The 27,776-nt window shown below is 51.3% G+C and overlaps 2 protein-coding genes across 7 annotated transcripts in view; one reads left to right on the top strand and one right to left on the bottom strand.

Moving 5' to 3' along the window:
* Positions 1-19,471, bottom strand: part of LOC116943793 (CLIP-associating protein 2-like) — a 52,293-nt gene extending 32,822 nt beyond the window's left edge. For 2 of the 5 annotated variants that reach the window (XM_076068068.1, XM_076068072.1), the window contains exons 1-7: positions 10,645-11,231; positions 7,751-7,879; positions 7,178-7,248; positions 5,868-5,960; positions 5,250-5,395; positions 4,113-4,248; positions 659-729 (exon numbers count right to left, since the gene is read on the bottom strand). In XM_076068068.1, coding sequence (XP_075924183.1) covers positions 659-729; positions 4,113-4,248; positions 5,250-5,395; positions 5,868-5,960; positions 7,178-7,248; positions 7,751-7,879; positions 10,645-10,678 — 680 coding nt within the window. In that variant the 5' untranslated portion in view covers positions 10,679-11,231. Of the gene's footprint in view, positions 1-658; positions 730-4,112; positions 4,249-5,249; positions 5,396-5,867; positions 5,961-7,177; positions 7,249-7,750; positions 7,880-10,644; positions 11,233-19,048 lie in introns of those variants that run through there. The other 3 variants (XM_076068069.1, XM_076068070.1, XM_076068071.1) reach the window with 3 other exon arrangements.
* A 1,755-nt stretch (positions 19,472-21,226) lies between these two features.
* Positions 21,227-27,776, top strand: part of LOC116943918 (uncharacterized) — a 32,387-nt gene continuing 25,837 nt past the window's right edge. For both annotated transcript variants that reach the window (XR_012942225.1, XM_032957264.2), the window contains exon 1: positions 21,227-22,275. The gene's annotated coding sequence lies outside the window, so the exon portion shown is untranslated. The remainder of the gene's footprint in view (positions 22,276-27,776) is intronic.

The following is a 27,776-nucleotide window of genomic DNA, read 5'->3' as shown; positions in this document are numbered from 1 at the left end:
TAACTCTGGCTGTCGCCTGATGGTGCTGGTTGTGATTACCGGCGAAACGTCACGGTACTCGAATTGTAAATGTTGTAGTGGGTTTACTCTATAATACACCAGTGTGCTGTACGAGTAACGAATTGGCATGTTTTGTTTACGTGACAAACCTTACTAATTGGCTGTGCCGGGTGGTGGTGGGTTTAACGACACAACATTTATACATTTACGCGATCTAACCCCAAAATACCTCGATTATGGATCAGGTTAGGAATTGATAACGAAACAGTCCGGACAATTTAACACGAAGGCTTTCTCAGCCAATGTTACGATTCATAATTGGCCGCGTAGTGATCTGACCAACTTAGCGTCCATTATGAATCCTCCACCACTCTACGCAAGCCGATTGTTACTGCTGCAGTTCAGCGACAGGCGAGTTAGGGATCAACCTTCAGATCCTCACAACTTTGGCGATGAGCGTCACAACGTTTCGTTTGAAGCTACGTCGAATCTACTGAGGCTACGCTCCAGGAAGTCAGAAGAACAATCCAGGAGGTCTGAATGCACGGAACAAATGAGTGAACTTCATCTGAAAGCTCAAATCTGGCTTGAGATTAACCGGCCTCGTTGTTGTTGTTGTTGTTTGTTTCCGAGTCCACCTGTCGCCTGCTGTTCTCACCTGCGCACCGACACGGCCTTGGAGGCGGCGTTGGAGCAGACGATGGGGGTGAGGCGCGGAGCGTGCGTGTTCTGTGCGCACACACACAGACACAACAACCGCCATTCGCTACTAAGTGGCGGTGACGTCACCACGACGCTTGTGCCAGGCCATGTGCACCTTGAGGCCACGTGAAGTGTCGAACGCCAGCTGGCAGGAGGTCACGGGGCAGACCCAGGTGCCACGGGTCGACTGACTGAGACGACTGAGATGACTGGCTGATGCACCACCTGTGCCCCCTACTGTGCCAACCTGCTGTGCTTTAGCCACCCGGCGCTCCGCTCGTTGTTGTGAGCGTCGCTCCTCCGCCCTCTGTTGTTGTTGGAGGGCGACTGCCTCCAACTGCCCATTAGCGTCTTTCACGAGCCTCCTTCACAGAGGCCGATCTTGACACCGCTGGTACCAGTCATCGACAAGTCCACTCAGCTCCACGTCCTCCTGTACCACATCACTCCATCTCTTCTCTAGCCCGTGCCGCGCCCGTTTAGCCCCCTCGATCTGGCCGAACAAAAGCTGTTTGGGCATGCGGTGATTGGGCATGCGGGCTACATGGCCCAGCCAACGCAGTCTTGCTTGCCGGAGGTGCTCACCGATGGGACTTTGTCCAGACACACAGAGACACACACAGACACACACACAGACACACACACAGACACACAGAGACACATACACAGAGACACACACAGACACACACAGACACTGTGGTCGGTGCTATGACAACAAGGATTTCTGCCCACAGCCACGGGAGTGAGATATCAACTACCTCGCCTGGTATACAGGAGGTCGTGAGTTCGATCCCGACCCTTACGCTTGTATAGTTGGAGTTTGCGTGTTCTATCTCCGTGGTCACGTGGATTTTTTTTAGAATCAACGTCACGCGAGTATTTAGCAGCTATAAATTTCCACGCAATAAGCCACCTCGTTGCGCTATCATTTGTGGCCAGGTCGCTTCTGAAAAAAGAGCTACATTGCTCAGTGGGGCTTTACCTGGTAAAATAAAAAAAAACTGTTTCAATAGCTACCGCCATCGCAACCGCCGCCTGGTGCTCGCACGCTCGCTCGCTCTCGAATAGAGAGGACGACTCTCGAATAGAGAGGACGACTCGGAGGTGGCGTGAGAAGCCACACGCGCGAGCGGGAAGGCGGCAGCAGCAGCTACGCGGCGGCGAGGAGCCCTGCGCCACCAACGATTGCCCAAGCTCTGCGATCCTCTATATATCAAGGCGTTATCGGACAATGAATGAGTCTTTGGATCAGTGTTCTTCATTGCAAGGCCCCCATGGGCCACTGGCGGCTCCTGACGTGCGCCCCCCCCCCCGAAAATGCACAAATGGTGAAAGCATCCCATGGTGCTGTCAAACCCCGGTGGTTTCAAATGTGCGGCGGCCCTCTTCACACACCGATGATGTCTTATCGGCGACCCCTCAAAATGAGTGAAGAACAACCGTGGTTTAGATGATGGAGAATCCCGCGGGTGTGAGGGGGTAACGCTATCCACCGCCTCGTGGCCACCTCGCTAACAGCACTTTACGCCAACAGTTTGTTGAGGCTACATGGGGGATATTTGTCTTTGTTCTAAAATATGTGTGTGTGAACCGGTCCAGGGTCTCCCCTAGGTCGACTTCGCCTCAAATAAGTAGCTGGCACGGTCTGAAGACTCGGGAGACAAAGGCGGCCGGGCACGGTTCCGGCCACCCCACCACCTCGTGTGTCGTGCCGGCCTTCATACAGTGAGGGAAAAAAGTATTTGATCCCCTGCTGGTTTTGTACGTTTGCCCACTAACAAAGAAATGATCAGTCTAGAATTTTAATGGTCGGTTTATTTGAACAGTGAGAGACAGAATAACAACAAAAAAATCCGGAAAAACGCATGTCAAAAATGTCATAAATTGATTTGCATTTTAATGATGGAAATAAGTATTTGACCCCCTCTCAATCAGAAAGATTTCTGGCTCCCAGGTGTCTTTTATACAGGCAACGAGCTGAGATTAGGAGCACACTCTTAAAGGGAGTGCTCCTAATCTCAGCTTGTTACATGTATAAAAGACACCTGTCCACAGAAACAATCAATCGATCAGATTCCAAACTCTCCACCATGGCCAAGACCAAAGAGCTCTCCAAGGATGTCAGGGACAAGATTGTAGACCTACACGAGGCTGGAATGGGCTACAAGACCATTGCCAAGCAACAGTTGGTGCGATTATTCGCAAATGGAAGAAACACAAAATAACTGTCAATCTCCCTCAGCTTAGGGCTCCATGCAAGATCTCACCTCGTGGAGTTGCAATGATCATGAGAACGGTGAGGAATCAGCCCAGAACTACACGGGAGGATCGTGTCAATGATCTCAAGGCAGCTGGGACCATAGTCACCAAGAAAACAATTGGTAAAACACTACGCCGTGAAGGACTGAAATCCTGCAGCGCCCGCAAGGTCTCCCTGCTCAGCCCGCAAGGTCTCCCTGATCAAGAAAGCACATATACATGCCCGTCTGAAGTTTGCCAATGAACATTTGAATGATTCAGAGGACAACTGGGTGAAAGCGTTGTGGTCAGATGAGACCAAAATTGAGCTCTTTGGCATCAACTCAACTCGCCCTGTTTGGAGGAGGAGGAATGCTGCCTATGACCCCAAGAACACCATCCCCACCGTCAAACATGGAGGTGGAAACATTATGGTTTGGGGGTATTTTTCTGCTAAGGGGACAGGACAACTTCACCGCACCAAAGGGATGATGGACGGGGCCACGTACCGTCAAATCTTGGGTGAGAACCTCCTTCCCTCAGCCAGGGCATTGAAAATGGGTCGTGGATGGGTATTCCAGCATGACAATGAGCCAAAACACACGGCCAAGGCAACAAAGGAGTGGCTCAAGAAGAAGCAAATTAAGGTCCTGGAGTGGCCTAGCCAGTCTCCAGACCTTAATCCCATAGAAAATCTGTGGAGGGAGCTGAAGGTTCGAGTTGCCAAACGTCAGCCTCAAAACATTAATGAATTGGAGAAGATCTGCAAAGAGGAGTGGGACAAAATTCCTCCTGAGATGTGTGCAAACCTGGTGGCCAACTACAAGAAACGTCTGACCTCTGTGATTGCCAACAAGGGTTTTGCCACCAAGTACTAAGTCATGTTTTGCAGAGGGGTCAAATACTTATTTCCCTCATTAAAATGCAAATCAATTCATAACATTTTTGACATGCGTTTTTCTGGATTTTGTTGTTGTTATTCTGTCTCTCACTGTTCAAATAAACCTACCATTAAAATTATAGACTGATAATTTCTTTGTCAGTGGGCAAACGTACAAAATCAGCAGGGGATCAAATACTTTTTTTCCCTCACTGTAGGTGCCGCCCGCTCACGGCGCTTGCTGCTACGGCCTTTTGAAGGCTCTCTCCGGGGGCATCTTTGCCTTTTGTACCTTGAGGATGAGCCGGATCGCCACGAGCCCGGACGTGGCCATGACCTTGGCGCTGTTCGGCACGAGCGCAAACAGTCCGGTAAGCACCGCCTCCGCCGTGAACTCGAATTTGTTCCGCAGCAACGCCGACAGGTACCTGTGTCGCCCGCACACGTGCACAAAACAAAGGTCCCCCGCATAGCCTTCAAGGGACCGTCGGGGCAAGTGCTCTTAGAGAGCACCTATAAAGGCCGGCATGGCGTGTGAGGGGGGTGGGTGGCCAGCACCACGCCCGGCCGCCTTTGTCTCTCCAGTTACACCGCCTAAGACACATGCAAAAGACAAAGGTCCCCCGTGTAGCCTCAATAGACTGGTGGGACAAGTGCTGTTAGTGAGCACTTATGAAGGCCGGCACGGCACACGAGGGGGTGGGTGGCCAACACCACGCCCAGCCGCCTTTGTCTCCCCAGTGGCGATGTTTACACATCGCACCAGGTACTCAGTTGAGGCTGAGTCGACCTAGGGGAGGCCCAGGACCGGTTCAGATCATTTTCACCGGTGTTGGCCGTGAGTGGGAATCGAATTTGGGTCCCCGGGTTCGTAGCGGAGTGCGCTAACCACTGAACTACCGCTACCTACTACACATGCATGCACGTATACACATTCATGCATGTGTAGTCACTACACATAATCACAATGGCAGTGACTGACGTGCCCACATTAGCGTTGGTGATTGCAATATTGATGATGATGATGATGGTGGAGGGTGATAATTGTAACTGGTGATGGTGATGTTGATTTTGCTGTGGATGATGATGCTGATGATGCCAATGATGATGACAGTGATGATGATGATGACGACGACGATGAGGATGACGGCAACAAAGATAACGAAGCTGGCGCGACTCGCGCATCTCGCACAACGACAGTGCCGACGATGCTGACAACAACAACAACGTCGATGATGAGAGCGACGATGACGCCAATGACGACGATGGCGGTGAGGACAACCAAGGTGATATTGACGACGGCGATGCACGTGCGCACGCTGCCGTGCCGTACGTAGCCAACCGTGCTAATCGGAGCCTTATTATTATTATTATTCTTGTGATAATAAGGCCGATGATGTCATCGACGAGGACGACGAGGACGACTCACGCGAGCGTGATGCAGGTCTCGCGCACGACCTGCGAGCGGAGGTCGCGCACGCTCAGCTTGAGCGCCGGGTCCATGAGCCGCAGCTGCTGCAGGAAGCCCTCGTGCTTGGTGGCTCCGGCCACGAGCAGCGAGCGGACCTCCCTCACCTGCAGGGGCCCGGGCGCAGGTGAGGAAAGATCAAAGACGAAGGTCTCCCCCCCGTGTAGCCTTCAACGGGATGCTGTTGGGACCAGAGCGCTGTTAGCGGGGCGCCTTTTAAAAGGGACGGCGTGGCGTGCACGGAGGTTGTGTGGCCTGGAACCGCACCTGCCTGCCGTTCTATCCCCGGTGGCGATGTGTGCACACCGCACCAGGTATTCAGTTAAGGCTGAGCGGACCTAGGGAAGGCTCAGGATCAGTCGTCATGTGCGCCCTGATGCAATGGATTAAATGAGACCCACCCCGGTCAAATTCTGCCTCCACCTCTGAGCCCACCCACCGGCCTTCACAGCCCGGTGCCTGTGCCCCTGCGGCCCATGGGGGAGCCAGGTGCATTAGCGCCGCCTTGCGCACTCCGTAGCTACACCGCTAGTCCCGTGGAACTGCTGTGACGGTGCCGCGTGTGGCTCGGTCACTCACGGCCGCCACGCGCTGCTCCCAGTCGTGCTTGTCGTCCGACAGGATGTCTCGGATCTTGCTCATGGCGTCCTCGAGGTCGCGGTTGGAATAGATCTGCGGGGAGACACAAGGCTCGAGTTCGATTTGTTTAAACGCTGCTATACGTCACCACTCGAGCTTCAGGTCCTGCAGAAGCTCCCGGAACGCGGAGCGAAACGTCGGACACCGTGCCAAACAGCGCGCCCGTACGACCGCGGAAAGTCGTGTTCGTCCGACTTTCCCCCGACGACGGTGTGGATTCCCAGATTGAGAATCTGAAATATCCAGCAGAGACCAACAGACTGTGGGACCCAGAGGCGCTCTATGAAATTACAGACACGCACGCACGCTCGATATCGACAGCACACCATTGATTTGGGCGTGTGACCTGGGGCATTAGTCGGCCAGTAAGGGGGGGGGAGATGTATAATCGAGTAATTTGCGGGTAATATTCATATTCGGCAAAATGTGGACAGCGGTGCTTTGCGTCGTCTCGTGGAGCGTGGGGACACGGGAACGATTTGAGCGGCTACGTGGCGCAGAGATGCGGAAGGGTAGCGATGAGGATGATGAGATGGATGTCGGGAAAATCTCTAAGGGAGAGGAGGACGAGGAGGAGGACGGATTGTTGAGAAAGAGGACCAAAGCGTTTAATTCCAAGAGCTGGATTGCATCCATAATTGAGAAATAAATCAATCATGTCCATTATGATGAGTTGTTCGTACAGTCCTCGGTGACCAGGCCGAGACCATCAACTCACTGCACGTGAGAAGCAGGTTTAACCACGGGCAGCAGTAGCTAGCACCCGCATTCGAACCCAGGGTATCGGCCGTGCCCTCTGACCATCTGAGCCACCACCACTGTGCAATGCATTTATATGCACGGAGAATCTTCTAACAAGGGGGGAGGCTCCCTCGACGGACTGGCTTGCCAGCTTTTGATGAGGTCGCCGCGGTGGCTAGGAGATGTTAACTCCCTCGCCTGGTATGGAGGAGGTCGTGGGCTCGATCCCGACCCCGATGGCTTCTGTATATTTAGAGATTGCACGTCTCTCCCCGTGGTCGCGTGGATTTTTCTCCGGTTCCTCCGAGTTTTCTCTCCGCATTTAGAATCAACGTGCGCTCAGAGTATTTGTTCTCCACGCGATAAGCCACTTCGTTGAGAGCTATCATTCGTGGCCAGATCGCTTCTGAAAAGAGAGCTACATAGCTCAGGGGTACTTTCCCTGTTAAAATAAAAAAAAACAATTGTTAATAGTTTAGTTTGTTCTCAGACGTCTGGCGCACTCTCACCTGCACAGATGGGACGTCCTCAAACGCCTTGGTGAAGTCTTCCTCATCCACCGCTCCGGCACCCTCCCGCCCTGGGCCGGAGACACGGGGACGCCATGGAGAGACACGGAGACACGGGCGGGTGTTAGATGGAGACACGGGGATATGAGGAGACAAGGAGACACGGGGACACCATGGAGAGACACGGACGTTTGTGAGATGGAGACACGGGGATATGAGGAGACAAGGAGACAAGGAGACACCATGGAGATGGATGCAGGTGAGACACAAATAGAGACACGAACCAGGCAACCCAAGTTCGATTCCCGCTCATGGCCACCAACACCAGTGACAAATATCCGAACCGGTCCTGGGCCTCCCTTAGGTCGACTCAGCCTCAAATGAGTACGTGGCGCGATGTGTAAACATCGCCACTGGGGAGACGAAGGCGGTCGGGCTAACAGCACTTTCCCCAACAGTCTGTTAAGGCTACACGGGAGATCTTTGCCTCTGTATACTTGCGTGCCTGTGTAGCTACACCTGTGTGCATGCGTACGTCTCATCCGGGCAACGCCGGGCCCCCGTGCGCCGTACCTGTGGCCGCCTTTGCCGACCAGGGCCCCTGCCTGCGGCCTGTCCCTCCCTCCCCAGGGCCCCGGCGGCTGGCCTTGCCTCCCGGCGCTCCCTTTCCCTCCACCGGCTCATCCTCCTCGTGTGCCTTGTCTGGCCGGGGGAGAGAGAGGCCACGGGCGCGCAAAGGTCAGGATCAATAGGTCACCACAGCCCATGCCGCCACGCGCCTCGCCCATCGCGTCCTTTCCTGTCTGATAGATCTCGCAGCTGATTCCGCCGTCTGGCTTTAGGTCTTCTCCTCGGTCGACGACCTCTGAGTACCACTCCATGTCAGCAATTTACCTCCCCCCATTCCAATTCGCTCTTTACACGGTTGCAGAACACAGTGGCCCAAAGGCCAAAGAACGCCAAGCGGCCAGCAACGAACAGCACTCCGATTATCACGGTTGGCTACGTACGGTGCGAAAGCAGTTCAAAGTTCGCACGTACAAAACATGAAAGTTGTGATAGATGGCAACCCTGCACACACGTGGCCACGTATAACGCCGTCCACGGCGCTGTCCATGGTGCTAGTAAATGTATAGGGGAGCACAGCACTGGACTAGTTGGGTGGGTGACAGGATACGGGAGGGAGGGGGTACTTGGAGCCATGAGCTTTGTTTAGCACGGCCAGTTGTAGTGAGCAGTGCACAACCTCGTGGCAGACCACAGCTCCCTGAGGAGGATGCGACAACGTCGGGATTGTGTCACCACGTGGTCACAGGCGGCAGGGACTCTTCCGCTGGCGTTTGGCCCACGCCATGAGCACCGCTCACCCACCACAGCAACCCCCACCCCCCATCTCACCCCCACACCACACCATACCCCCCCCGCCCACGCTAATGCCTCCCCAGGCCGCGTGCTGCTCACAGGCCCTGCTGACATCATCAATCCACAGCGCCATGCAGTAGACTCACTGTATATGTGTGTGTGTGCATAGTGCTGTTCTATGAAGAGAATGTGAATTTTTTTGTTACATAGTCAAACTAGCCTGGGGATGGTTCTCATTTGTTTATTACAGGCCTCAGTGGAAATTCCACATTCCTCTGGCAACTGCTTGTTCACGCCACTGCTGGTGGAAGGCCCTCCTAGAGAGGCCCTCTGGAGGGTATTTTGGCCTACTCTTCCATTACAGGCAGTGGTGTTGGATATAATATGCGAGTACCCACGTTTTACCCCACCACATCCTACCTTCCCGTTTGACTAACCAGGATGTACTTTATTTATTATGCTGCCAGATGGACAGAGGTGGCAGAGGGGATTCATGAAACTTGCAGTCATCCAAACTGCCGCGCCGGGAAATCCAGTGAAACTGGCGATTTCTCTATTGCAAGTCAGGGCGCTAACCATTACATCCGTCGATTACTCTGCCATTAAAAACCAACCCTAGTTTCAGCAGCCGACCTCCTCCATTGGGGCCCACAAACCCATTAAAGATGGCTAAGTGGCAACGGAAGGCTCATAATGGCCATGTCGAGACACCGAGGTTGGGTTCAACAACTTCGGCTGAACATTCTGGGTTCAAATCCCACCTAGGTCGCCACCACAATGTTACACAAGGTGACACGGTTGAATGTCTTAGGTCCACCACAATAATTACCGCACGCAAAAAATATCCCTATCGTATGAAATGTCGTTTTCCTAGGCAATGCTCACTGAGTCTCAATGACTGTTTTTTTTCAGGAGAGTCCTGCTGCATTGGGATGTGTTGCCCATGAATGTAACGAATGAGAGTTTGGCTCCGTTTTGAGAGAAGACTGGAGGACCCGGAGAGAATCCCCCAAGCGTACGAGGGGGCGACACTCAGCACTGCCGTATTCCAGCCTCCTCGCAGCCTAAGCCGACACAACACCTGACCCTGTTGGTCACCCAGCCTCGTACTAACCCGGCTCAGGCCTGCTTAGCTTCCCAGATTTCACAGGATCAAATGTGTCCAATCGTGATTTGGTATGTCGGTGAACTTGGCTCAAGTTAATTTGGCCCAGCCTTACTATTGGTAGCCTTAATAGCCTGCGGAAGCAATATACTGATAACCCAAGAAACATATTAAGTATGTACTGTACATAAAAAAAAAACATGTTGTGGTCATGGGACACGGTGGTTCACGAACCGTGCTGTAAACCTCCCGGCCATGACCAATGTCAGTGGCGAGTGGTATGTGAACCGGTTCTGGTCACCCCCTTCACGAGCCCGCACTGACCAGCGTGGTGAAGTATGGTCAAACAATCCCCCGGACAGGCCCGGCATGGGTAGTTATTCATCCAGCAGTTGATTGACGACGGGCTGAAAAAATACTCAATAATTTTCAACTATAAGAATAAAGTGGCGGGCAGACAACATTATCGCCCCGTCTGCTCTCGGCTCACTATGATCTTTGCGAGCCAGTTATAGATAAAATTACTTGTTAAATAAAAGCTATTCCTTTCACGTTTCGTTAACCACAGTGTTGAGTTAATTTAACTATGTACGGCGAGTTGACGCTTGGCCACGATTTGGGCAACTGCATCCATTTTCCACGTGGGTTTGCCATTGTATTTAAATGCAAAATGTATAATTAATTTTGGGTCCCCCCCCACCCTGCCCCCACCCCCTGTAATTCCTCACACCAGATGTGGTCCATTGCCACTGCTCCCCCGCTACCGCCGTCACGTCTATGCCACACCTGCCGTGGAATTAATGGGGGGGGGGGGGAACCCCTTAGCCCGCACTGAAAATCACCACCTAAGTTTGGCCCACGCCGTTGCGACCGATTGCAAATCGCCGTTCTCTCCGCGTCGTCAAGAAACAACATTCAATGTAAAGAATTTACATATATATTTACAATCGCTACAAGCACGAAACGGATGTGTACATGCGTGTGTCGCCGTGCAACTCACAGGAGCAGATCTTCTTGCAAATGAGCCTCTTCATAATGACGAGGGTTTAACCGCGCTGAAAACCCAAGCGTCCCGCCCACGTTAAGCTCAGCAGCTGTGCCTCCGTGCGTGTTGTCTCCCGTGTGTGTGTGTCTGTCTCTCTCTCTCTCTATGGGCGTGTGTCCTTAATATCAAATGTGCCGGCTAGCCCGAGGGGGTCTTGGACCAGTTTCCGGGAGTGGCGATCTTCCTTGCGTCCAGAGCGGAGGGCAGGATGGGAGGCGCAGCACAGCGCGAGCTTCGCCCAAATGTCCCCTTAATCTATAATTTCTGCCTAGGCTGTTTCCATCTTCCTCGCACGCCCGTCCGCCTGCATGTGCGTCATGTCTGTCGGGCTGTCTGTCTGTTACACCGTTCCTCTGCTCCCGGCTTCCCACTCCTCCATCTTCTCTATCCCTCCTGGCACGATGATGTCACCGCAAGGTCCAAGCGAGCGAGCGAGCGTGCGCGCGTGCGTAGGTGCGTGCGTGTGCGTGCGAGCGAGCGTGCGTAAAGGCGCACGCTGTGAGCATAACAACCACCTTGGAAAGGCGGAACGCCGCCGGCTAGACCCGCTCCCGCCCCGCCCCTAAACCACCCCTCCCCCCCCCGCTTACTACCCACAACCCCCCACTCTCCTCTCCTCCTCCCTCCTCTCCGTCTGCCCCAGACTCCTCCTCTCCAGCAAAATAAGTAATATTTTTTTAAACGTTTTTAAAAACACGCTTTTATGAAATGTGTTGTGTACTAGTAATGGCATAACTCCACGACTCCAGGAAGTGGCCCCGAAGCTTGCCATAACGTAAGGGACCGTGGCCAATTACAGCCAACGTCAATTTACCGTGGACAATTTGACCCAAGCCGTAACATAACATATATAAAAAATAATCTAAAAGAAATGTTTTATGATAGAATATAGTATTGTCATCAGTATGACATAAATATACCAAGTTTGCAGTCGATACCACATTGGGAAGTGGGTTAAAATTGAGTTACAAGATTTGAGGATACAACGACAACGACAACAGAGTGAGTTAATAAAAAGCGTGTAAAATAAAAAAAACGATTTAAAATTCTCATATTGGACTGCTCTATTCAATCACGGGGGTGAGACTCAATTCCCCGCCTCTGCGTCCCACCCACCCCGCGTGCCTTGCTCTCTACCCCCCCCACTGCCCTCGCAGTCAAGATTAGTCTTGGTTCGTCCCCACGTTGAAATATTCATGAGTCACATCCATCCGATTTCTCAGTGGTACAGTCTGATGGGGTGATAAAGAGGCCCCGTGCCAGCCGGTCTCACAGCGGGCCTTTGCAGCGACCCAGCCCGGAGCGTTCCAGCTCGCAGCAGTGCGCGGTCCCGCCACACAGTAACCAACGGCACACCGGCCCAATCCAACTGCACAAGGGGCCCATTGCATAGCAAACCCATGCCACACCAGTCTCATCCCATGACATCGTGGCCCACACCCGTTGTGGTCCACACACACGGTACACCAACACACCATCATACGGCACACCAGCCCATGAAACATCAGCTCGTGACAAGCCATGCCGTGACAGACCAGCCCATGACACACCAGCCCATAACACACCATCACACGCAACACCATACCCGTGGCTACTGCAGACCAACCCACGCGCGATTGGCTCAGCTGAGCTGCTTCACATGTGAAGACACGCACACGCCACAAAACCCATGGTGCTGGTACCCCAATTTGCTTATTTGCAAACAGCAATTGATACGTTAAAGTGACTACAATTCACATGCGTACAGACGTTTATTGGGAGTCACAGCCTGATCCACCAACTCCGGCCCGCACGTCGCCGGATTTGCAGTGGTACGCTTCATCACTCCCTCCCCCATCCTCCCCCAGATCCAGGGCAGCAGCACGGGGCAGCCAGTAACAGTAATTGGTGCGCCCGTGTTTCCAGGGTGACGGTGAGACCAGGCATATGTGAATGCCCTTGGGGAGGATGGGAAGAGGGGGGGGGGAGTGGTTGTGCAGGTGAGACCTGGAAAATTTATCCAGTGGAGCGCCCTCCGTGCCTCGCGCGTGGAGTCACGTGGACACCCATACAGTGGCGTTTATAGGGGACCCGCAAATCCGCGTGGCTTCATATAGCGGCGTCCGAATGCATCCGTGTCTCAAGACGCCGTTCGGAAAACAGTGAACGTAGCGAAACTAATGATAATGATTTATTTACCCAGGAAAGCCAGCCTGAATCTGAAGCCTACTTGTCTGGAAGGTCCTGCATTGGGACGTTTGATCGACGCCAGTTACGTTGTGTACGTATCGTTTGGCTACGGGAGGAAACCGCGAGAACCCGGAGGGGACCCCCTGTAGAACGGCGGAAGAACAAAACAATATCCACACAGAAAGACGCCCCAGAGTCGGGAACCGAACCCAATCCCTTCTTGCTGTGAGGCACACGTGTTGCCACCCTGCCGCCCAACATAATTGTCTCTAAGAGACAGGGAGGCAGCCAGACATCGGCAGAGAAAATTAATAAGCTCTTGGGTAATGCCTTAAACAGGGCCTGGGAGTCCACAGCACGGATGTTTGTTGGGGGGGGGGGGGGGGGTTCAGACAGTGGGGACAACAGAGGAGAATGAGCGACCTCCCACCTACTAGAGCATGAATGGAGAGCTCGACTTACAATCTAAAGGTTGTAAATGTAATCATCACCACGATCATAACCACTACCATCATCGTCCCTCCACGGCATCGCTGAAATACGCAACCACTTTGTGAAAAGTCAGCAGTAGTTGTCGAATGGCTATACCTGCCCCCGTCATGGGATTGTGCAATTTCCGCCACTGGCTTAAGGTCGCCAACGAAGACGCGAGAGGCTGTGAATACAAGTAATCATAACGGCGAATCGTCATGGAAAGAGGCCTTTGATTTGTTAAACCGGTCCGCGTGAGTCTTAAGTAGCTGTCCAAGGTGCTGAAGTCTCCACTGATCAGTGGCCCGGATGGAGACTTGGCAGCAGTGAGAATTGGTAACCATACTGCACCGACGAGTCCGAATAACGGCAAAACTGGGCTACCATTGTCTCTCTCTTCTCGGCCAATTAATGAGCGTTTACATGTGGGAGAAAAATCCGATGCAGCGATCGCATTCACAATACATGCATCGAAAGTGTGCGTCTCAGAAAATGGATGAATGACGATATACAAAATTATATGCGTGCCACATTGCATACAAGCACACGTGTGCACATCGTACGCAGATTATATGCAAACGTTACATTTAGGATAACGGAGCAAACAAAACTGTACAAACGAGGAAGATAGAAAAATCTGGACAAATTACGAAACGGTAAAAAAACACATACTTAGATCAGAGTTGAATCAATTCGCGGCCCAGAATCGTCACGATTTGTCGAATCCTCAGGAGAGTAAATCCATGATTAGAGTTTCACTTCCTCAACACAACGGGGGAGCTCGTTATAAACAGACGCGCCGTGGTTGTTCAGAACGCACGAGGTAAAGGCTCAGCCTTGCAATGCCCTACTCACACCACCTCTGTCAGACGTGTCTCTGCGAGGGGCGTTTCACTCGAGGTTACTTTGGGCCCATTTTTCCTGCTGGCTACAGATCTTGGAAGTGGTGGTGGTAGCTGGGGGGGGTACCCACATTTTACCCCACACTTCACCCCACACTTTACCCCACACTATACCCCACGACGCGCGACCTAACTGTGATGTACTCACGTATACTGCTGGGTAGAGAGAGGGCAGGCGAGGTGGGTGGGGCGGTATAATAAACGTGCCCCATTGTTTAAATTGCCGTGCCGGGAGATCGATTAGAACGGGTGACCTCTGGCGTGCGAACCATTACACACCTGGAAGCTCCCTGACATCACCCCGCGCGGCTCAACGTTGTGACCGTTTTATTTTCGGCAGAAGTTGGACAATCGGATCACTTCGTACCGGTTTCATCTGGCTAAAATTCAGGGTCAAGTTTGTGTGGTTTAACCAGGTGAGAATCCAAGAGACCAAGATGAGTCTCATTAGCAAAAGTGACCTGGGGTCACCGCTATCGCCGCAGTTTCCCGAAGTTGATGGTGGATGTGGATTAACAGATCGTGAATCTGAAATATCCTTCGCGGGGATTAGCAGAGACCAACAGACTGAGGGTGTTAGCCCCAGAGGTGCTTTATGTAATTATCGACGCACGCCCACGCTCAATATCGCTGGAGTCATTGATCTGTGCGCGTTGTCATCGCGTAACATGGGACAGCAGGAACCCATTAAACACTGTATCATAGACCTAATGTTCATTCCTTTGTCAATCGGGCCACGGGGTTTGTGTTTGATCTTACTTCACCGCACTGGTCAGGGGTGGTGGAGAAGGAGAGTGGGAAGTGGTAGCAGATGTCACGTGCCACGAATGCCAGCCGTAACCAGGAATCGAACTCAAGTGTACGGGTTCAGAAACCCGAAGTAGTTTGAGCTGGAGCTGTGGCGCAGTGGTTAGCGCACTGCACTGTAAACCCAGTGATTTTGATTTTGGGCTGAAAACAAGCAGAGGCAGACTTCACTACTGTGCACATTTTTTATTTAAAGCTTTCGTGACTTCAGGGATTCATATTCTTGGTTCTTTCGGTAAAGTCACGTAGAAGGGAAACAATAAAATAATAAAAATATAAACAATACAATTCTCACGACGTTTCGACTGAAACACAAGCAATCATAATCAGGTGTGAAAACCACAACAAGAAAATTTTGTTGTGGTTTTCACTCCTGATGATGATTGCTTGTGTTGCAGTCGAAACGTCGTGAGAATTGTATTGTTTTATATTTTTATTATTTTATTGTTTCCGTTCTACGTGACTTTACCGAAAGAACCAAGAATACTGTGCACATATAAATACAAGACATCGATTTTCCAGACCATACTTCACCACGCTGGGTAGTGCGGGTTTGTGCATGGAGGGGGGGGGGGAGCACCCAGCACCGATTTAACTATCACTTGCCACTGATGTTAGCCGTGGCGCGGAATCGAGGTCAGGTCGCCGGGTCCATAGCGCAGTGTAACTAAGCCAATGTGCAGCCAACACAATTGTAGCCCTGTCAACCTGAGTCCCCCCTTCAGGGGAGTTTCTATCCCTGGGCAACCGAAACACCCCAAATGCGCCCGACCTCGTCTCATCCCGGAAGCTAAAACGAGTTCCCAGTAATTATGGCACGTCCGACCAATGTTTGGGTCAACGTTGATCCAACGATTCCGACTACATACTAACGTTGGCCCAACGTTTCATGTGTACTGCGCCTGGGCCTGGCTAGTTCTTTGACGGGAGACCGTCTGGAAATACCGCGTGTTTTCGTCTCGGGCTGCAAGGTGGCCTGCAGATGGCTGCACAGCAATAGATTATTGCATCTATCCGTGCAAAAAAAGCTTGCAGGGTTGTTTTCTTGTTCAATATCTTCTTTTCCCGGGTACTCCGGTTTCCTCTCGAGCGAAACCAAAACCTTGAATTCATGGAATTGACCACAGATCCCAATTGGGAGTCGGTGAGGCTTTTCTGGGTAACGATGGCATTGTTGATATCACGACTGAATAGGGCATGCAGAGTGAGCCTGTGACAATGCACGTATAATATAGGTTCCGTATGCAGGATACACTCGTGTGTGTGTGTGTATATATACTGTGTGTATATGCATAGATTTGAGTACGGTGCTACTATAAAGGAGCATAATGCGGGTGACATCAGTGGCGAGTGATATACATGACACTGTCCATCCGTCGTCGGCTCCCTACCACCACGCCTATCCTTAACCAACCCGCAATGACCAGCGTAGTGAAGTATGGTCAAACAACTCCCGCCTCGCACCCCTAACCCCATTACTGACGGCGTTGGGAGGCCTCCATCAAACTGTGGATAGATAAAAGGCTGACACTATTGTTATAAATATTTATATTCCATGAAACGCACGTTGCAACTAATGGACAAAAAAGACAAAGATCCCCCGTATAGCCTGTAACAGACTGTTGGGGCAAGTGCTGTTAGCGAGCACCTATGAAGGCCAGCACAGCACACGAGGGGGTGGGTGGCCAACACCACACCCGGCCGCCTTAGTCTCCCGAGTAGCGATGTTTACACACCGCACCAGGTACTAATTTGAGGCTGAGTCGACCTAGGGGGAGGCCCAGGACCGGTTCAGGATAATCGTCACCGGTGTTGTCCGTGAGCTGGAATCGAACTCGAGTGGCCTGGTTCGTGGCGCAGCGCGCCAGCTGCTACACTACCACTCCCCACTAACGCACAGCACACACACGCTGCATATACAGATTACGCGAACGTAAATACAAATACGCACGCGTAAAAACAAAGGTCCACCGTCACAGGACTTGGAGCAAGTCCTGTTAGCGAGCACCTATTAAGGCGGGCACGGCACACGAGGGGCTTGGCGGTGTCCAGCTAAGTCGACCCAGGATGCAGGCTGAGTCGACCTACGAGCCGTTCAGATATTCGACTCTGTGAGCTGAAATCGACCCTCGGGTCGCCGGATTGAGAGCGCGGCGTGCTAACCACTACGCTGCCGCTCCCCCGCCACACTCACGCACACAAACAAACTACAAACACGCGTGCGCACAGAACATACCCACACAAGCGTCGTGTCAAATCTGGCGCGATCCGTAATCAGGAGGGAACTGGTATATTAAGCTTAAACGCTAATTGATTGGCTAATTGACACCGCTAAATGACACTGCCGACGCTGTGGATTAAGGAAGATGCCACTCTCTCGTGCCGTTACCGATCGCGCACCGTGTCGACCTGATCCCAGGATTCAACCCCAAAGTTCCATGGCCCTTTCCTTCACCCATCCCCCCCACCCCCCTATTGCTTATCAGGCAGTTCCTGAAGAAGGTCAAAGCACGTGGAGCGAAACGTCGGACACCATGGTGAAAATACGCGGTACAACCGGGTCGTGCACTTTCTACAGACACCAATTGAGGTTGGGACGGTGCAATGAGGTGGAGTGGTCAGCACACCGCCAGGCCGCCTTTGTCTCCCCGGTGCTGATGATTTGACACGCCGCACCAGCTACTCATTTAAGGCTAAGTCGACCGAGAGGAGGCCCGCGAATGGGTCAGATATCACTGACCCATCATGTTAGCCGCGGCCGATAATCGAACTCAGGTGGTCTCGTTTGCAGTGGGCTAAACCACTCTGCCGCACACACACGCACGCACAGACACGCAGCATCACGCACGCATCCAGACCATATATACGGCATCATGCATTGTGGATGTATACAGCGTCTAGAAGCAACCGCATCTCAAGATGCTTGTACAGGAACATTGGGTGTGTTTATTTTATAGAGGCGGTCGGTTCTAGGCAGAGGGACATGAACTAAGATTTGGAGTCTCCATCAACAGGGGGTAGGGGATGTCGACAGCACGGGCGGCTGGGTGACAGCTGACTGGCGTTGTAGAGTCAGATGAGAGTGGAAGAGGTAGGAGAGAGTAGATGGGAGGAGAGCGAGATGAGAGAGCGGGGGGGGGAGATGGGAGAGTGCACGGAGGGGAGTAGAGTGCGACACTCCATCCCACGCAGATGTAACAGATGGCATTAGTCCACAGTTGTTGTCTCGCATTTTATATTTCACCTCGACGCCCAACGGGAAATGGAGTTTCTAAACCGTATGTGTGTGTGGTCCCCCAACCCTCGCCTCCACGGTGCTGGATAACGCGTATAGCCACCAACCAAACAAGGGGGTGGGTGGTTAGCAACCACGCCCGGCCACATTTGTCTCCCCAGTGGAAATGTTTACACACAGCACCAGGTACTCATTTGAGGCTGAGTCGACCTAGGGGATGCCTAGGACTGTTGCAGATAATCGTCACTAATGTGGGCCTTGAGCGGGAATCGAACTCGGGTAGCCGGGGTTCGTACGCAGCGTAGCGCTAACCGCTACACTCACACACAATTACACACCACTACCCACACACACAATTACACACATACACAGTATCATCACACAGCGTCACACACACACAATTACACACGTACATAGTATCATCACACAGCGTCACACACATACATCATGCATACAAAAGATAAAGATCCCCCTGTAGTATTTCACAGACTGTTGGGGCAAGTGCCGGTTAGCCGACAGCTCTTTATGACATGCATGCACTCACATCATGAACCACACACACCAACACGCGTACACACATTTTGAATCGCATGCATGCACACATGCAAGCAAAGACAACGATACACATACACGCAATACCGCACACATCCACAGCATCACACATGTACACGGAGTATCACACACACAGCATCGTACACGCACGCATGCACAGCATCACGCACGCACATCATCCCGCACATCTGACATCTGTCTCTGTGTCTCCGCTCTGTCTCACCTCCGCCTCCTACCATCATGGCAGGACTGGACGCGTATGCCGATGCTGATGCCAGTGATGGTGATGTTGATGGAGAGATGTTGATCTTTTTTTGGTGGGGGGGCAGGAGGAATAGGAGGTGATAGAGGTGGTCGGGCAGGATTGGATGGGGAAGAGGATGGAGATGATGGACCGGTGGTGGTGGTGGTGGTGGTTCAGCGTTCAACCACCGTTGCGGAGCTTCCACAGATGATCCTAGCTACTCCGCCGGCGAAACCAAGTTGAGAGGGTTCGAGGAGGAGGGTTTGTGGGGGAGACGACGAGATGGAGCAGAGGAGGAGCCGCCCCTGTCTATCCCTGGGACTTGGACTGGACCACCATGGTGAGGGTGTCAAGGGACCTCCCACACACCGCCCCCCCCTCCTAACGCGTTATCATCTCTAATGCCACGCCACACTCAGATACGTATATTGCCATTTCAGAGGTTTTTCCCATCTCGTGATGATTTGTTAATAGAATATACTGTCTCGAGATTATCGCCCGTGTGTGTAATGTTCAACATGCTGACTTGCAATGCAGAGGTCGCTGGTTCTATACGACCTCCCGGCGCGGCAGTAGAAACATGGGCACGAATCCTAACCCCCTCCCCCACCACCACCAATCACATCTGTCCACCCAGCAGTATAAATGGGTATTCCAGAGAGAGTCCACCAGCAGGTCGCGTGCGCTGGGTTAAAGTGTGAGTTCTTCCACCTCTTCCAAAGACGTCTGGGCAGCGGTGTAAGTGTAAGCCAAATACCGCTCCTTCCTAGCGATTGCCACCCTAACGCCAGCAGTTGCGTGTGCCGGGCAGCCCGTGATTGAGGTGGTCGGGCAGTATGGCTACGCTGCTGCACTTGGCCTGCCTGTAATTCAGCACCGTGGAGGGTTAGTGGATCACCGCACAGATGTTGCTGTGAAGCTCCCCCTCCCGTGGGCGTCCAGGTGGTTGCCGTACCCCTGGCTCACCAGGAGATGGCGGTACAGCGAGTGGATCAATCGCCATCTGTTTCCATCTGTACGGGCACTGAGCGTTTCCACCTCGCTCGCGCACGTGGTTTTTCTCTGGATGGCCCGGTTCCTTCCCACACTATATCACAATTGGTTGAAAACATCTTAAAATGAAAAAAAAAACAATGTAGCTGCAGGGGGAACACTCTTGCAAAAAGAGTCATACGGCTTGGTGTAGATCTTCTGGATAAGTAAAAAAACAATACATTACAGGGCTGCTCCTTTCCATATTTTTACCCTTAAACTATTTGGCATAGTTTCAACTGCTGATGAACGCGAGTATGGGTAAGGCAGGGCACGTCGCTGGAGGCGATAAGGGCCGATGATGAAGAGTAATCATGTCTTGCTTACGATGTTTTCCTTTATAATGTACTGATGTTGAGCACAAAAAAACTGACCCCTTTATTCAAGGCATCATGTCTGCAATAACCACAATACAAGCACCCGAGTGTGGACCAATCAAATTCAAGGACAGTGCATATTATTATCAGAGTTGTCATTTTGACTGCTTGTGTTGTGGTTATTGCAGACATGATGCCTTGAATAAAGGTGTCAGTATTTTTTTGTGCCAGTTAAAAGGGCAAAACCTATTACTATATCTTGTTACTGGCAAAGGAGGTCTCATAATGTTGAGTACAAATGTAAGTGTCTCCCTTTTCAATTGACCCATGGGGTGCTTGTTCGTGGACAACCCCGCTGGTGACCTCAAAGGCATTAGTGGAAATTCCATATTTTTATGACGGGAGCAAGTTTGTCAACGCTGGGAGGGAAGACCACTCAAGACGCTGGTCTACAGATACAGCCTGCAGGGAGTGGCATAGGCGCCGTCCATAAATGACGTCACGCACCTGGGGGGGGGGGTCAGACATTTGTGACGATGTGTGACGATGGGGGGGGGGGGGGGTTGAGAAATGTGAGGTCACATCAAAATGCGCAACTTTAAATAAATATAGACAACACGTTCTACTTAATTAAATAAACGTTTTAATAAATGTTTTCTCCTACAACATCAGAGTGCAGCGTCACATTAAATACGCACTACAATGACAATAGTTTAAAGCGATTTTAAGCATGTTTTATATTTTTTTTTGGGGGGGGGGGCTGAGCTTTGTGACGTCATATTTGAGGGGGGGTCTGACTTTTTGTGACGCCGTGTGACGAAGGGGGGGGGGGGTCAAAAATTGTCCAAAATCGCGTGACGTCATTTATGGACGGCCCCATACTTTCTCTGCAGCCTCCTGAAAAATATGTAAAAGTGGGTTTTTTGCCAAAGTCTTGAGCCGGTGGTGGAAATTCCACGTTATTGTGGCAAGAGTATGACATGCATTTTACAAAAAATTCCTGCATAATAAAGTTTTTTGGGTTAGATCCCGTAAATATATAAATGTGTCGTTAAAACCCGCCACCACACAACACAGCCAACTAGTAAGGGTTGTCACGTAAACAGAACGTGGCCAATTCGTCACTAGTACAGCACACCGGTGTGTTAGAGAGTACGATGTTTCGCCAGTAATTTTGGTGATTTCTTTATTTTGGTGATTTCGAAAACGTTTTTTTTGTTTGGCCATGCTTGTTTGTTGTAGTACGGAGTTAGACTGATGGCGTTAATCTAAGTTGTCTTGTGGATGTTGTTTGACTTGCACCCCACTGGGATTTTTGCACACAGCGTTGGTGTACGATGCTATTTCAAGAATATTTTGCTGTTGTTTCCTGGATTTTCTGTTTGCACATGCACAAAGTCACTTTAAGACGTTTTCTTGTTCATGTTTTTTGTTTGTTACGGTTGCACCCGATTCAAGAGCCGAATGGCTCACAGGGCTATACCAAATAAATGAAACTGAAACTGAAACCAGCTTCATTAAGATTTCAAAATTAAATGCGGTGCATATAATTAAATAACAACTCAACGTACGTCACGAATCCTGACCAATGGCGAGGCGAACCGGCATCCCAGTGACCCCGCCCCACCTCGCGCTGACTCTATAAAAGCGCGCGTCCCGCCACGGGGCTCGCCTAGCGGAGGCCTCGCGCCTCGTGTTACCTCATCCTCTCTGTGCCGGGCCAGGTCGGGCCGCGCTTTATTTTAGTTTGTAAATTATATTAAAAAAAAAGGAAATCAAAGTTTATTGTCGACGTCTGCCCGTCGCTCGCGTTCAGGTGCCTCTCTCGTCTCGTCGGCGGGAGCCCGTGGTGGCGAGGTGGGTTTGAAGGAGCGGCGTTCTCGATTAAAAAAAAATAGCCGGTGCCGCTACAAAGCGCTTGGTGAACGTAACGTTAACCTATTTTTTTTCTCTCAATTCGATAACTTTACAAGGCCTACGAGATTGTAACACGAGGTTAACCAGGGTGTGTGTGTGTGTGTCACGCATTGCCACAGACCCCCGCGTCCGGTTACACAATCATCATTATGTTCAGACATGGTCTATCCACTGTTGGATTAAGGTCCTCCCCACCGCCATCTCTCGCGATCGCGCGATGCTCATCATCGCGGGCAGCCACCTCGCTCAACCACTTATCAGTGACTACCTTATTAATACCTGTCAACCCCTTATCAGTGTCTACCTTATTAATACCTGTCAACCCCGTATCAGTGTCTACCTTATTAATACCTGTCAACCCCGTATCAGTGTCTACCTTATTCATACCTGTCAACCCCTTAACAGTGTTTACCTTATTCATACCTGTCAACCCCGTATCAGTGTCTACCTTATTCATACCTGTCAACCCCTTATCAGTGTCTACCTTATTCATACCTGTCAACCCCTTATCAGTGTCTACCTTATTCATACCTGTCAACCCCTTATCAGTGTCTACCTTATTCATACCTGTCAACCCCTTATCAGTGACTACCTTATTCATACCTCTCAGCCCCTTAACAGTGACTACCTTATTCATACCTGTCAACCCGTTATCAGTGTCTACCTTATTCATACCTGTCAACCCCTTATCAGTGACTACCTTATTCATACCTGTCAACCCCGTATCAGTGACTACCTTATTCATACCCTGTCAACCCCGTATCAGTGACTACCTTATTCATACCTGTCAACCCCTTATCAGTGACTACCTTATTCATACCTGTCAACCCCGTATCAGTGACTACCTTATTCATACCTCTCAGCCCCTTAGCAGTGACTACCTTATTCATACCTGTCAACCCCTTATCAGTGACTACCTTATTCATACCTGTCAACCCCTTAACAGTGTTTACCTTATTCATACCTGTCAACCCCTTATCAGTGACTACCTTATTCATACCTGTCAACCCCTTATCAGTGACTACCTTATTCATACCTGTCAACCCCGTATCAGTGACTACCTTATTCATACCCTGTCAACCCCGTATCAGTGACTACCTTATTCATACCTGTCAACCCCTTATCAGTGACTACCTTATTCATACCTGTCAACCCCGTATCAGTGACTACCTTATTCATACCTCTCAGCCCCTTAGCAGTGACTACCTTATTCATACCTGTCAACCCCTTATCAGTGACTACCTTATTCATACCTGTCAACCCCTTAACAGTGTTTACCTTATTAATACCTGTCAACCCCTTAACAGTGTCTACCTTATTCATACCTGTCAACCCCTTATCAGTGACTACCTTATTCATACCTGTCAACGTCTTATCAGTGTCTACCTCATTCATACCTGTCAACCCCTTATCAGTGTCTAACTTATTCATACCTCTCAGCCCCTTAACAGTGTCTACCTTATTCATACCTGTCAACCCCTTATCAGTGTCTACCTTATTCATACCTGTCAACCCCTTATCAGTGACTACCTTATTCATACCTCTCAGCCCCTTAACAGTGTCTACCTTATTCATACCTGTCAACCCCTTATCAGTGTGTACCTTATTCATACCTGTCAACCCCTTATCAGTGTGTACCTTATTCATACCTGTCAACCCCTTATCAGTGACTACCTTATTCATACCTGTCAACCCCTAATCAGTGTCTACCTTATTCATACCTGTCAACCCCTAATCAGTGTCTACCTTATTCATACCTGTCAACCCCTTATCAGTGACTACCTTATTCATGCCCTGTCAGCCACTTATCAGTGTTTACCTTATTCATACCTGTCAACCCCTTATCAGTGTCTACCTTATTCATACTTCTCAGCCCTTTGCTAATCAGCGCCCTACCTTATTACAGATCAATTCACACCATATCGGTCACCCCGTGCGCGTTATAAACCTCAACGTTCATCATACAAAGCCCCATCCCAAGAGAGAAACACAGAGACAAACACATGTTTGTTGTTGTTCCGTTTTGAAACGGCTGTACACCGCGTGGACCTGCAAACTCGATTTCCCTGCTCGAGAATACGGGGTTGAGCTCTGTGGGTTGACGGCTCCGCCACTGCTGAGACCCCCACGTCCCCGTCATTCCTTCTTACCTTAACAGCCATGCCGTGCTCCTAGCCCTTGGCGTACGATAACATTCACTTTAAAGCGACGTCCTCCGCACGTCCGCGCGCCGTCTCCTCTCATGCTCGCGCGAGTCCGATCCTCCAGGTCGTTTCACGGGCACGTGCATCCCTCACCCCCCCCCCCCACCGTGTATGGGCAGCGTGGTGTGCTGAACTTCTTTCGCACCGTGCGTAGCTAAACGGAGATGCGCGGGGTGGAAGGACAACAAAGAACAACGATCCCCCGTGTAGCGTCAACAGACTGTAGGGGCAAGTGCTATTCGCGAGTAACACCTATGAAGGCCGGAGCGGTGCACGAGTTGGTGGGTGGCCAGCACCACGCCACGACCGCCTTTGTCTCCCCAGTGGCGATGTTTACACACCACGGGAAGGGCAATAAACACTAAAACACACGCGCGCACACGCAAAGGGGTTCTATGCTTCTGCTGAACACGCTTCACCCTCCATTCTCTTCGTTCATACCCACGACGTGTCTGCTCCACGTGTGTCATCGCAGGTCAAGGTGCGTTCATTACGAACGAAAACATTTTTGACACTTACGAGGTCTTTACGGGTGCTTAGAATCGGCTACGTCTCTTTGCCAGCATTGGTCTGTCTCTCTCACCTGAACTCGGTTGTATATTGTCCCCATTACCTGCCCGGTTGTAAGTCTCAACATGAATTGTATGGGATACCTGCCTTGGCTGCCTGGTATCTACGTAACCTACCTGGTCTCATCACCTGTAAAGCTCCTGGTCCTCTGGTCTTTGGCATTTGAAAGGACTCGCCTGTACGGCCAGGTTCGAGTCTCACCCGTGCGTTCTGAGCCTTTGGTGGTGTAGTGGTAAACGCACATCAGGACGAACCTGGTGAACTGGTCCTGGGTGTCCTCCAGTCCTTACAAGTCCAGTACCTGCCACTCACAAGTCGTGTGTTTGGTTTGTTGTCCTTCCCCCGCACCACCGATTTAGCACGGTTGGCTACGTACGGTGCGGAAGAAGTTCAACGTACACACGCATCACAGGTGCAGCGTACACACGTCAGAAGTGGATGAGACAAAGGCGGCCGCGCACGGTGCAAGCTGCACCATCCCCCACGTACCCCAATGCAGCCCTTAAAAGTTGCTTGCTTTACGGTTCCTGCCCCAACAGTCCATGAGGCTTAATCTAGGGGATATTGGTCTCTGTGCGTGTCTGGTCAGGCTCTAGGTGCCCCTATTCGCCCCGACTTTGCCGGATCCTGCTCGGTATTTGAGAGCGCCCTCCGGGCTACAGCCGCCCCCACCGCTCTACTGCTGTGTTTGTTTCTGGGTAAGGCTGTGGTTTCTAGGGAAGTGTTTGTTTCTGGGTAAGGCTGTGGTTTCTAGGGAAGTGACTGCGCTGTTGTGACTGATTAGCAGCCTCTGGTGTCACCTCGGAAGCACGGGCGCTAAATGGGTCTGGCAAGAGTTTAAAAGGTAGACGGAGCCCTGCTATCGCTCGCCCGGGTCAGTACTGGCGCAAGAGCCTCTCACGAGAGAACATTCAAGAGAGCCCCTGTATATTGTGTATTTGGCCTCTTCTTCCGACGCTGGCCAGGCATCTTGGAAAAGGTGGGAATACACACACACTTTACCACCACCACACGTGACACGCCGATTGTCCTGCTTGGGCGATGGTGGCTAGGAGGTAACTACCTCGCCTGGTATGCAGGAGGGTCGTGGGTTTCATCCCTACCCTGGTGCCTGCTGTATATTTGGAGTTTGCATGTGCACCCCGTGGTCACGTGGAATTTTTTCTCCACATTTAGAATCGGCATCATGCGTTTTTATAGAATGCAGCTGCTATCAATTTCCACACCATGATAAGCCACTTGGTTGAGCTATCATTTCTTTGATGGCCAGGCCGCTTCTGAAAAAGAGCTACATAGCTCGGTGGGCCTTACCTGGTGAAATAAAAATTAGTTTCAATAGCCAACGCCGCCGCGCGGTGCTTTCTCTAGAAGAGAGGACAACTCTGAGGCGCTGTGAGGAGGAGCCGGAGCCACCCAACGATTGTCCAAGCTCTGGGGATCTCTATATATTAAGGCGTTATTGGCCAATGAATGAGCGTGTGAGGGTAAACTCTAACCACCGCCTCGTGGCTACCACGCAAACAGCACTTTACCCCAGCAGCCTGTTGAGGCGACACTGGGAGTATTTGTCTTTGTTGTGTATGTGTGTGAACCGGTCTTTGGCCTCTTCCCTAGGTCGACTTGACCTCAAATAAGTATCTGGCATAGGACTGTACTGTTGATGAGCGGACAGAGAGGTAAGGGCGGATTGTTAGGAAACCTGCACCGTCGTTCTTAAACTGCCGCGCCGCGGAAATCGAAGCGCCGACCTCCGGATCGTGAGTCCAACATGGGAACCTTTAAACCCACGGCAGCGTCCAAGTCCGATAAGAAGTCGTGATTAAATCGTCTTTGTCACCCGCAGTGCCACGTCAGGCGGGCAAATATACAGCCCAGCTGCCGTATGTTGGACCCAGCGTAATTTTTACTCTGCAGCGTGGAATTTGAGGGGCGACTGCCAAAAGTGTCATGCTGAGACTGGATCAGTCAGCAGCTGGATATAAGCACACACCCTCTTTGGAGCAAGTCCGAATGTGCGTGTATGTCAGAAGAGTGCTTATATCAGGGGATGTCATTAACGTCCCCCCCCCCCCACCTCTACCAGTGTAATGAGAGAAATGTGTTGCTCATATCAGAACTGTGCGGTGTGCTTATTTTCATCTTCTGTTTGATTAGCATTGTAATGCTGGGCTCTGGGAGTAGCTAAAGTTTGTATAACCAGACTGCTCGCTTTCTCACGAGCCTCATAAAATGCGTTACCCGTCAACTGGAATGTGCCGCTCGACGCTCACTGAATGTGCTATCGAGTGGAGGTTGGTAAACAAACGATGGGGGTTAGACCGACCACCTAACAGCGTGACATCCGTGACCTAAGCGCGATGATTTAAATATCGCTTAGCTTGCATGAAAGGGCAAAGTTAGCACATCGGCTAAAAGTTAACAATAGGCCGCCAACGTGGTGCAGTGCCTCACTGTAAGAAGGCCCTGGGTTCGACTCCCCTACTCGAGCGCCCTTCTGTGTGGAGTTTACATGTTCTCCCCCTGCTCCAGTGCTTGTGAACGTGTGAGTGAGGTTGAAGGAGATTGAGTTTGCATGCCCGTCCCCTGTTTCACATGGCTTTCCTATGTTTTCCTCCCATAACAAAAAAAACCCCCACAATGTAACTCATGTTATTGGCCAAAACATCC

Source organism: Petromyzon marinus, chromosome 19 (genome assembly GCF_048934315.1).
Source record: "Petromyzon marinus isolate PM22_M1 ecotype Great Lakes invasive population chromosome 19, UKy_Petmar_22M1.pri1.0, whole genome shotgun sequence".
NCBI classification, from domain to species: Eukaryota; Metazoa; Chordata; class Hyperoartia; order Petromyzontiformes; family Petromyzontidae; genus Petromyzon; species Petromyzon marinus.
This window is presented reverse-complemented; position numbering and strand designations above follow the sequence as displayed.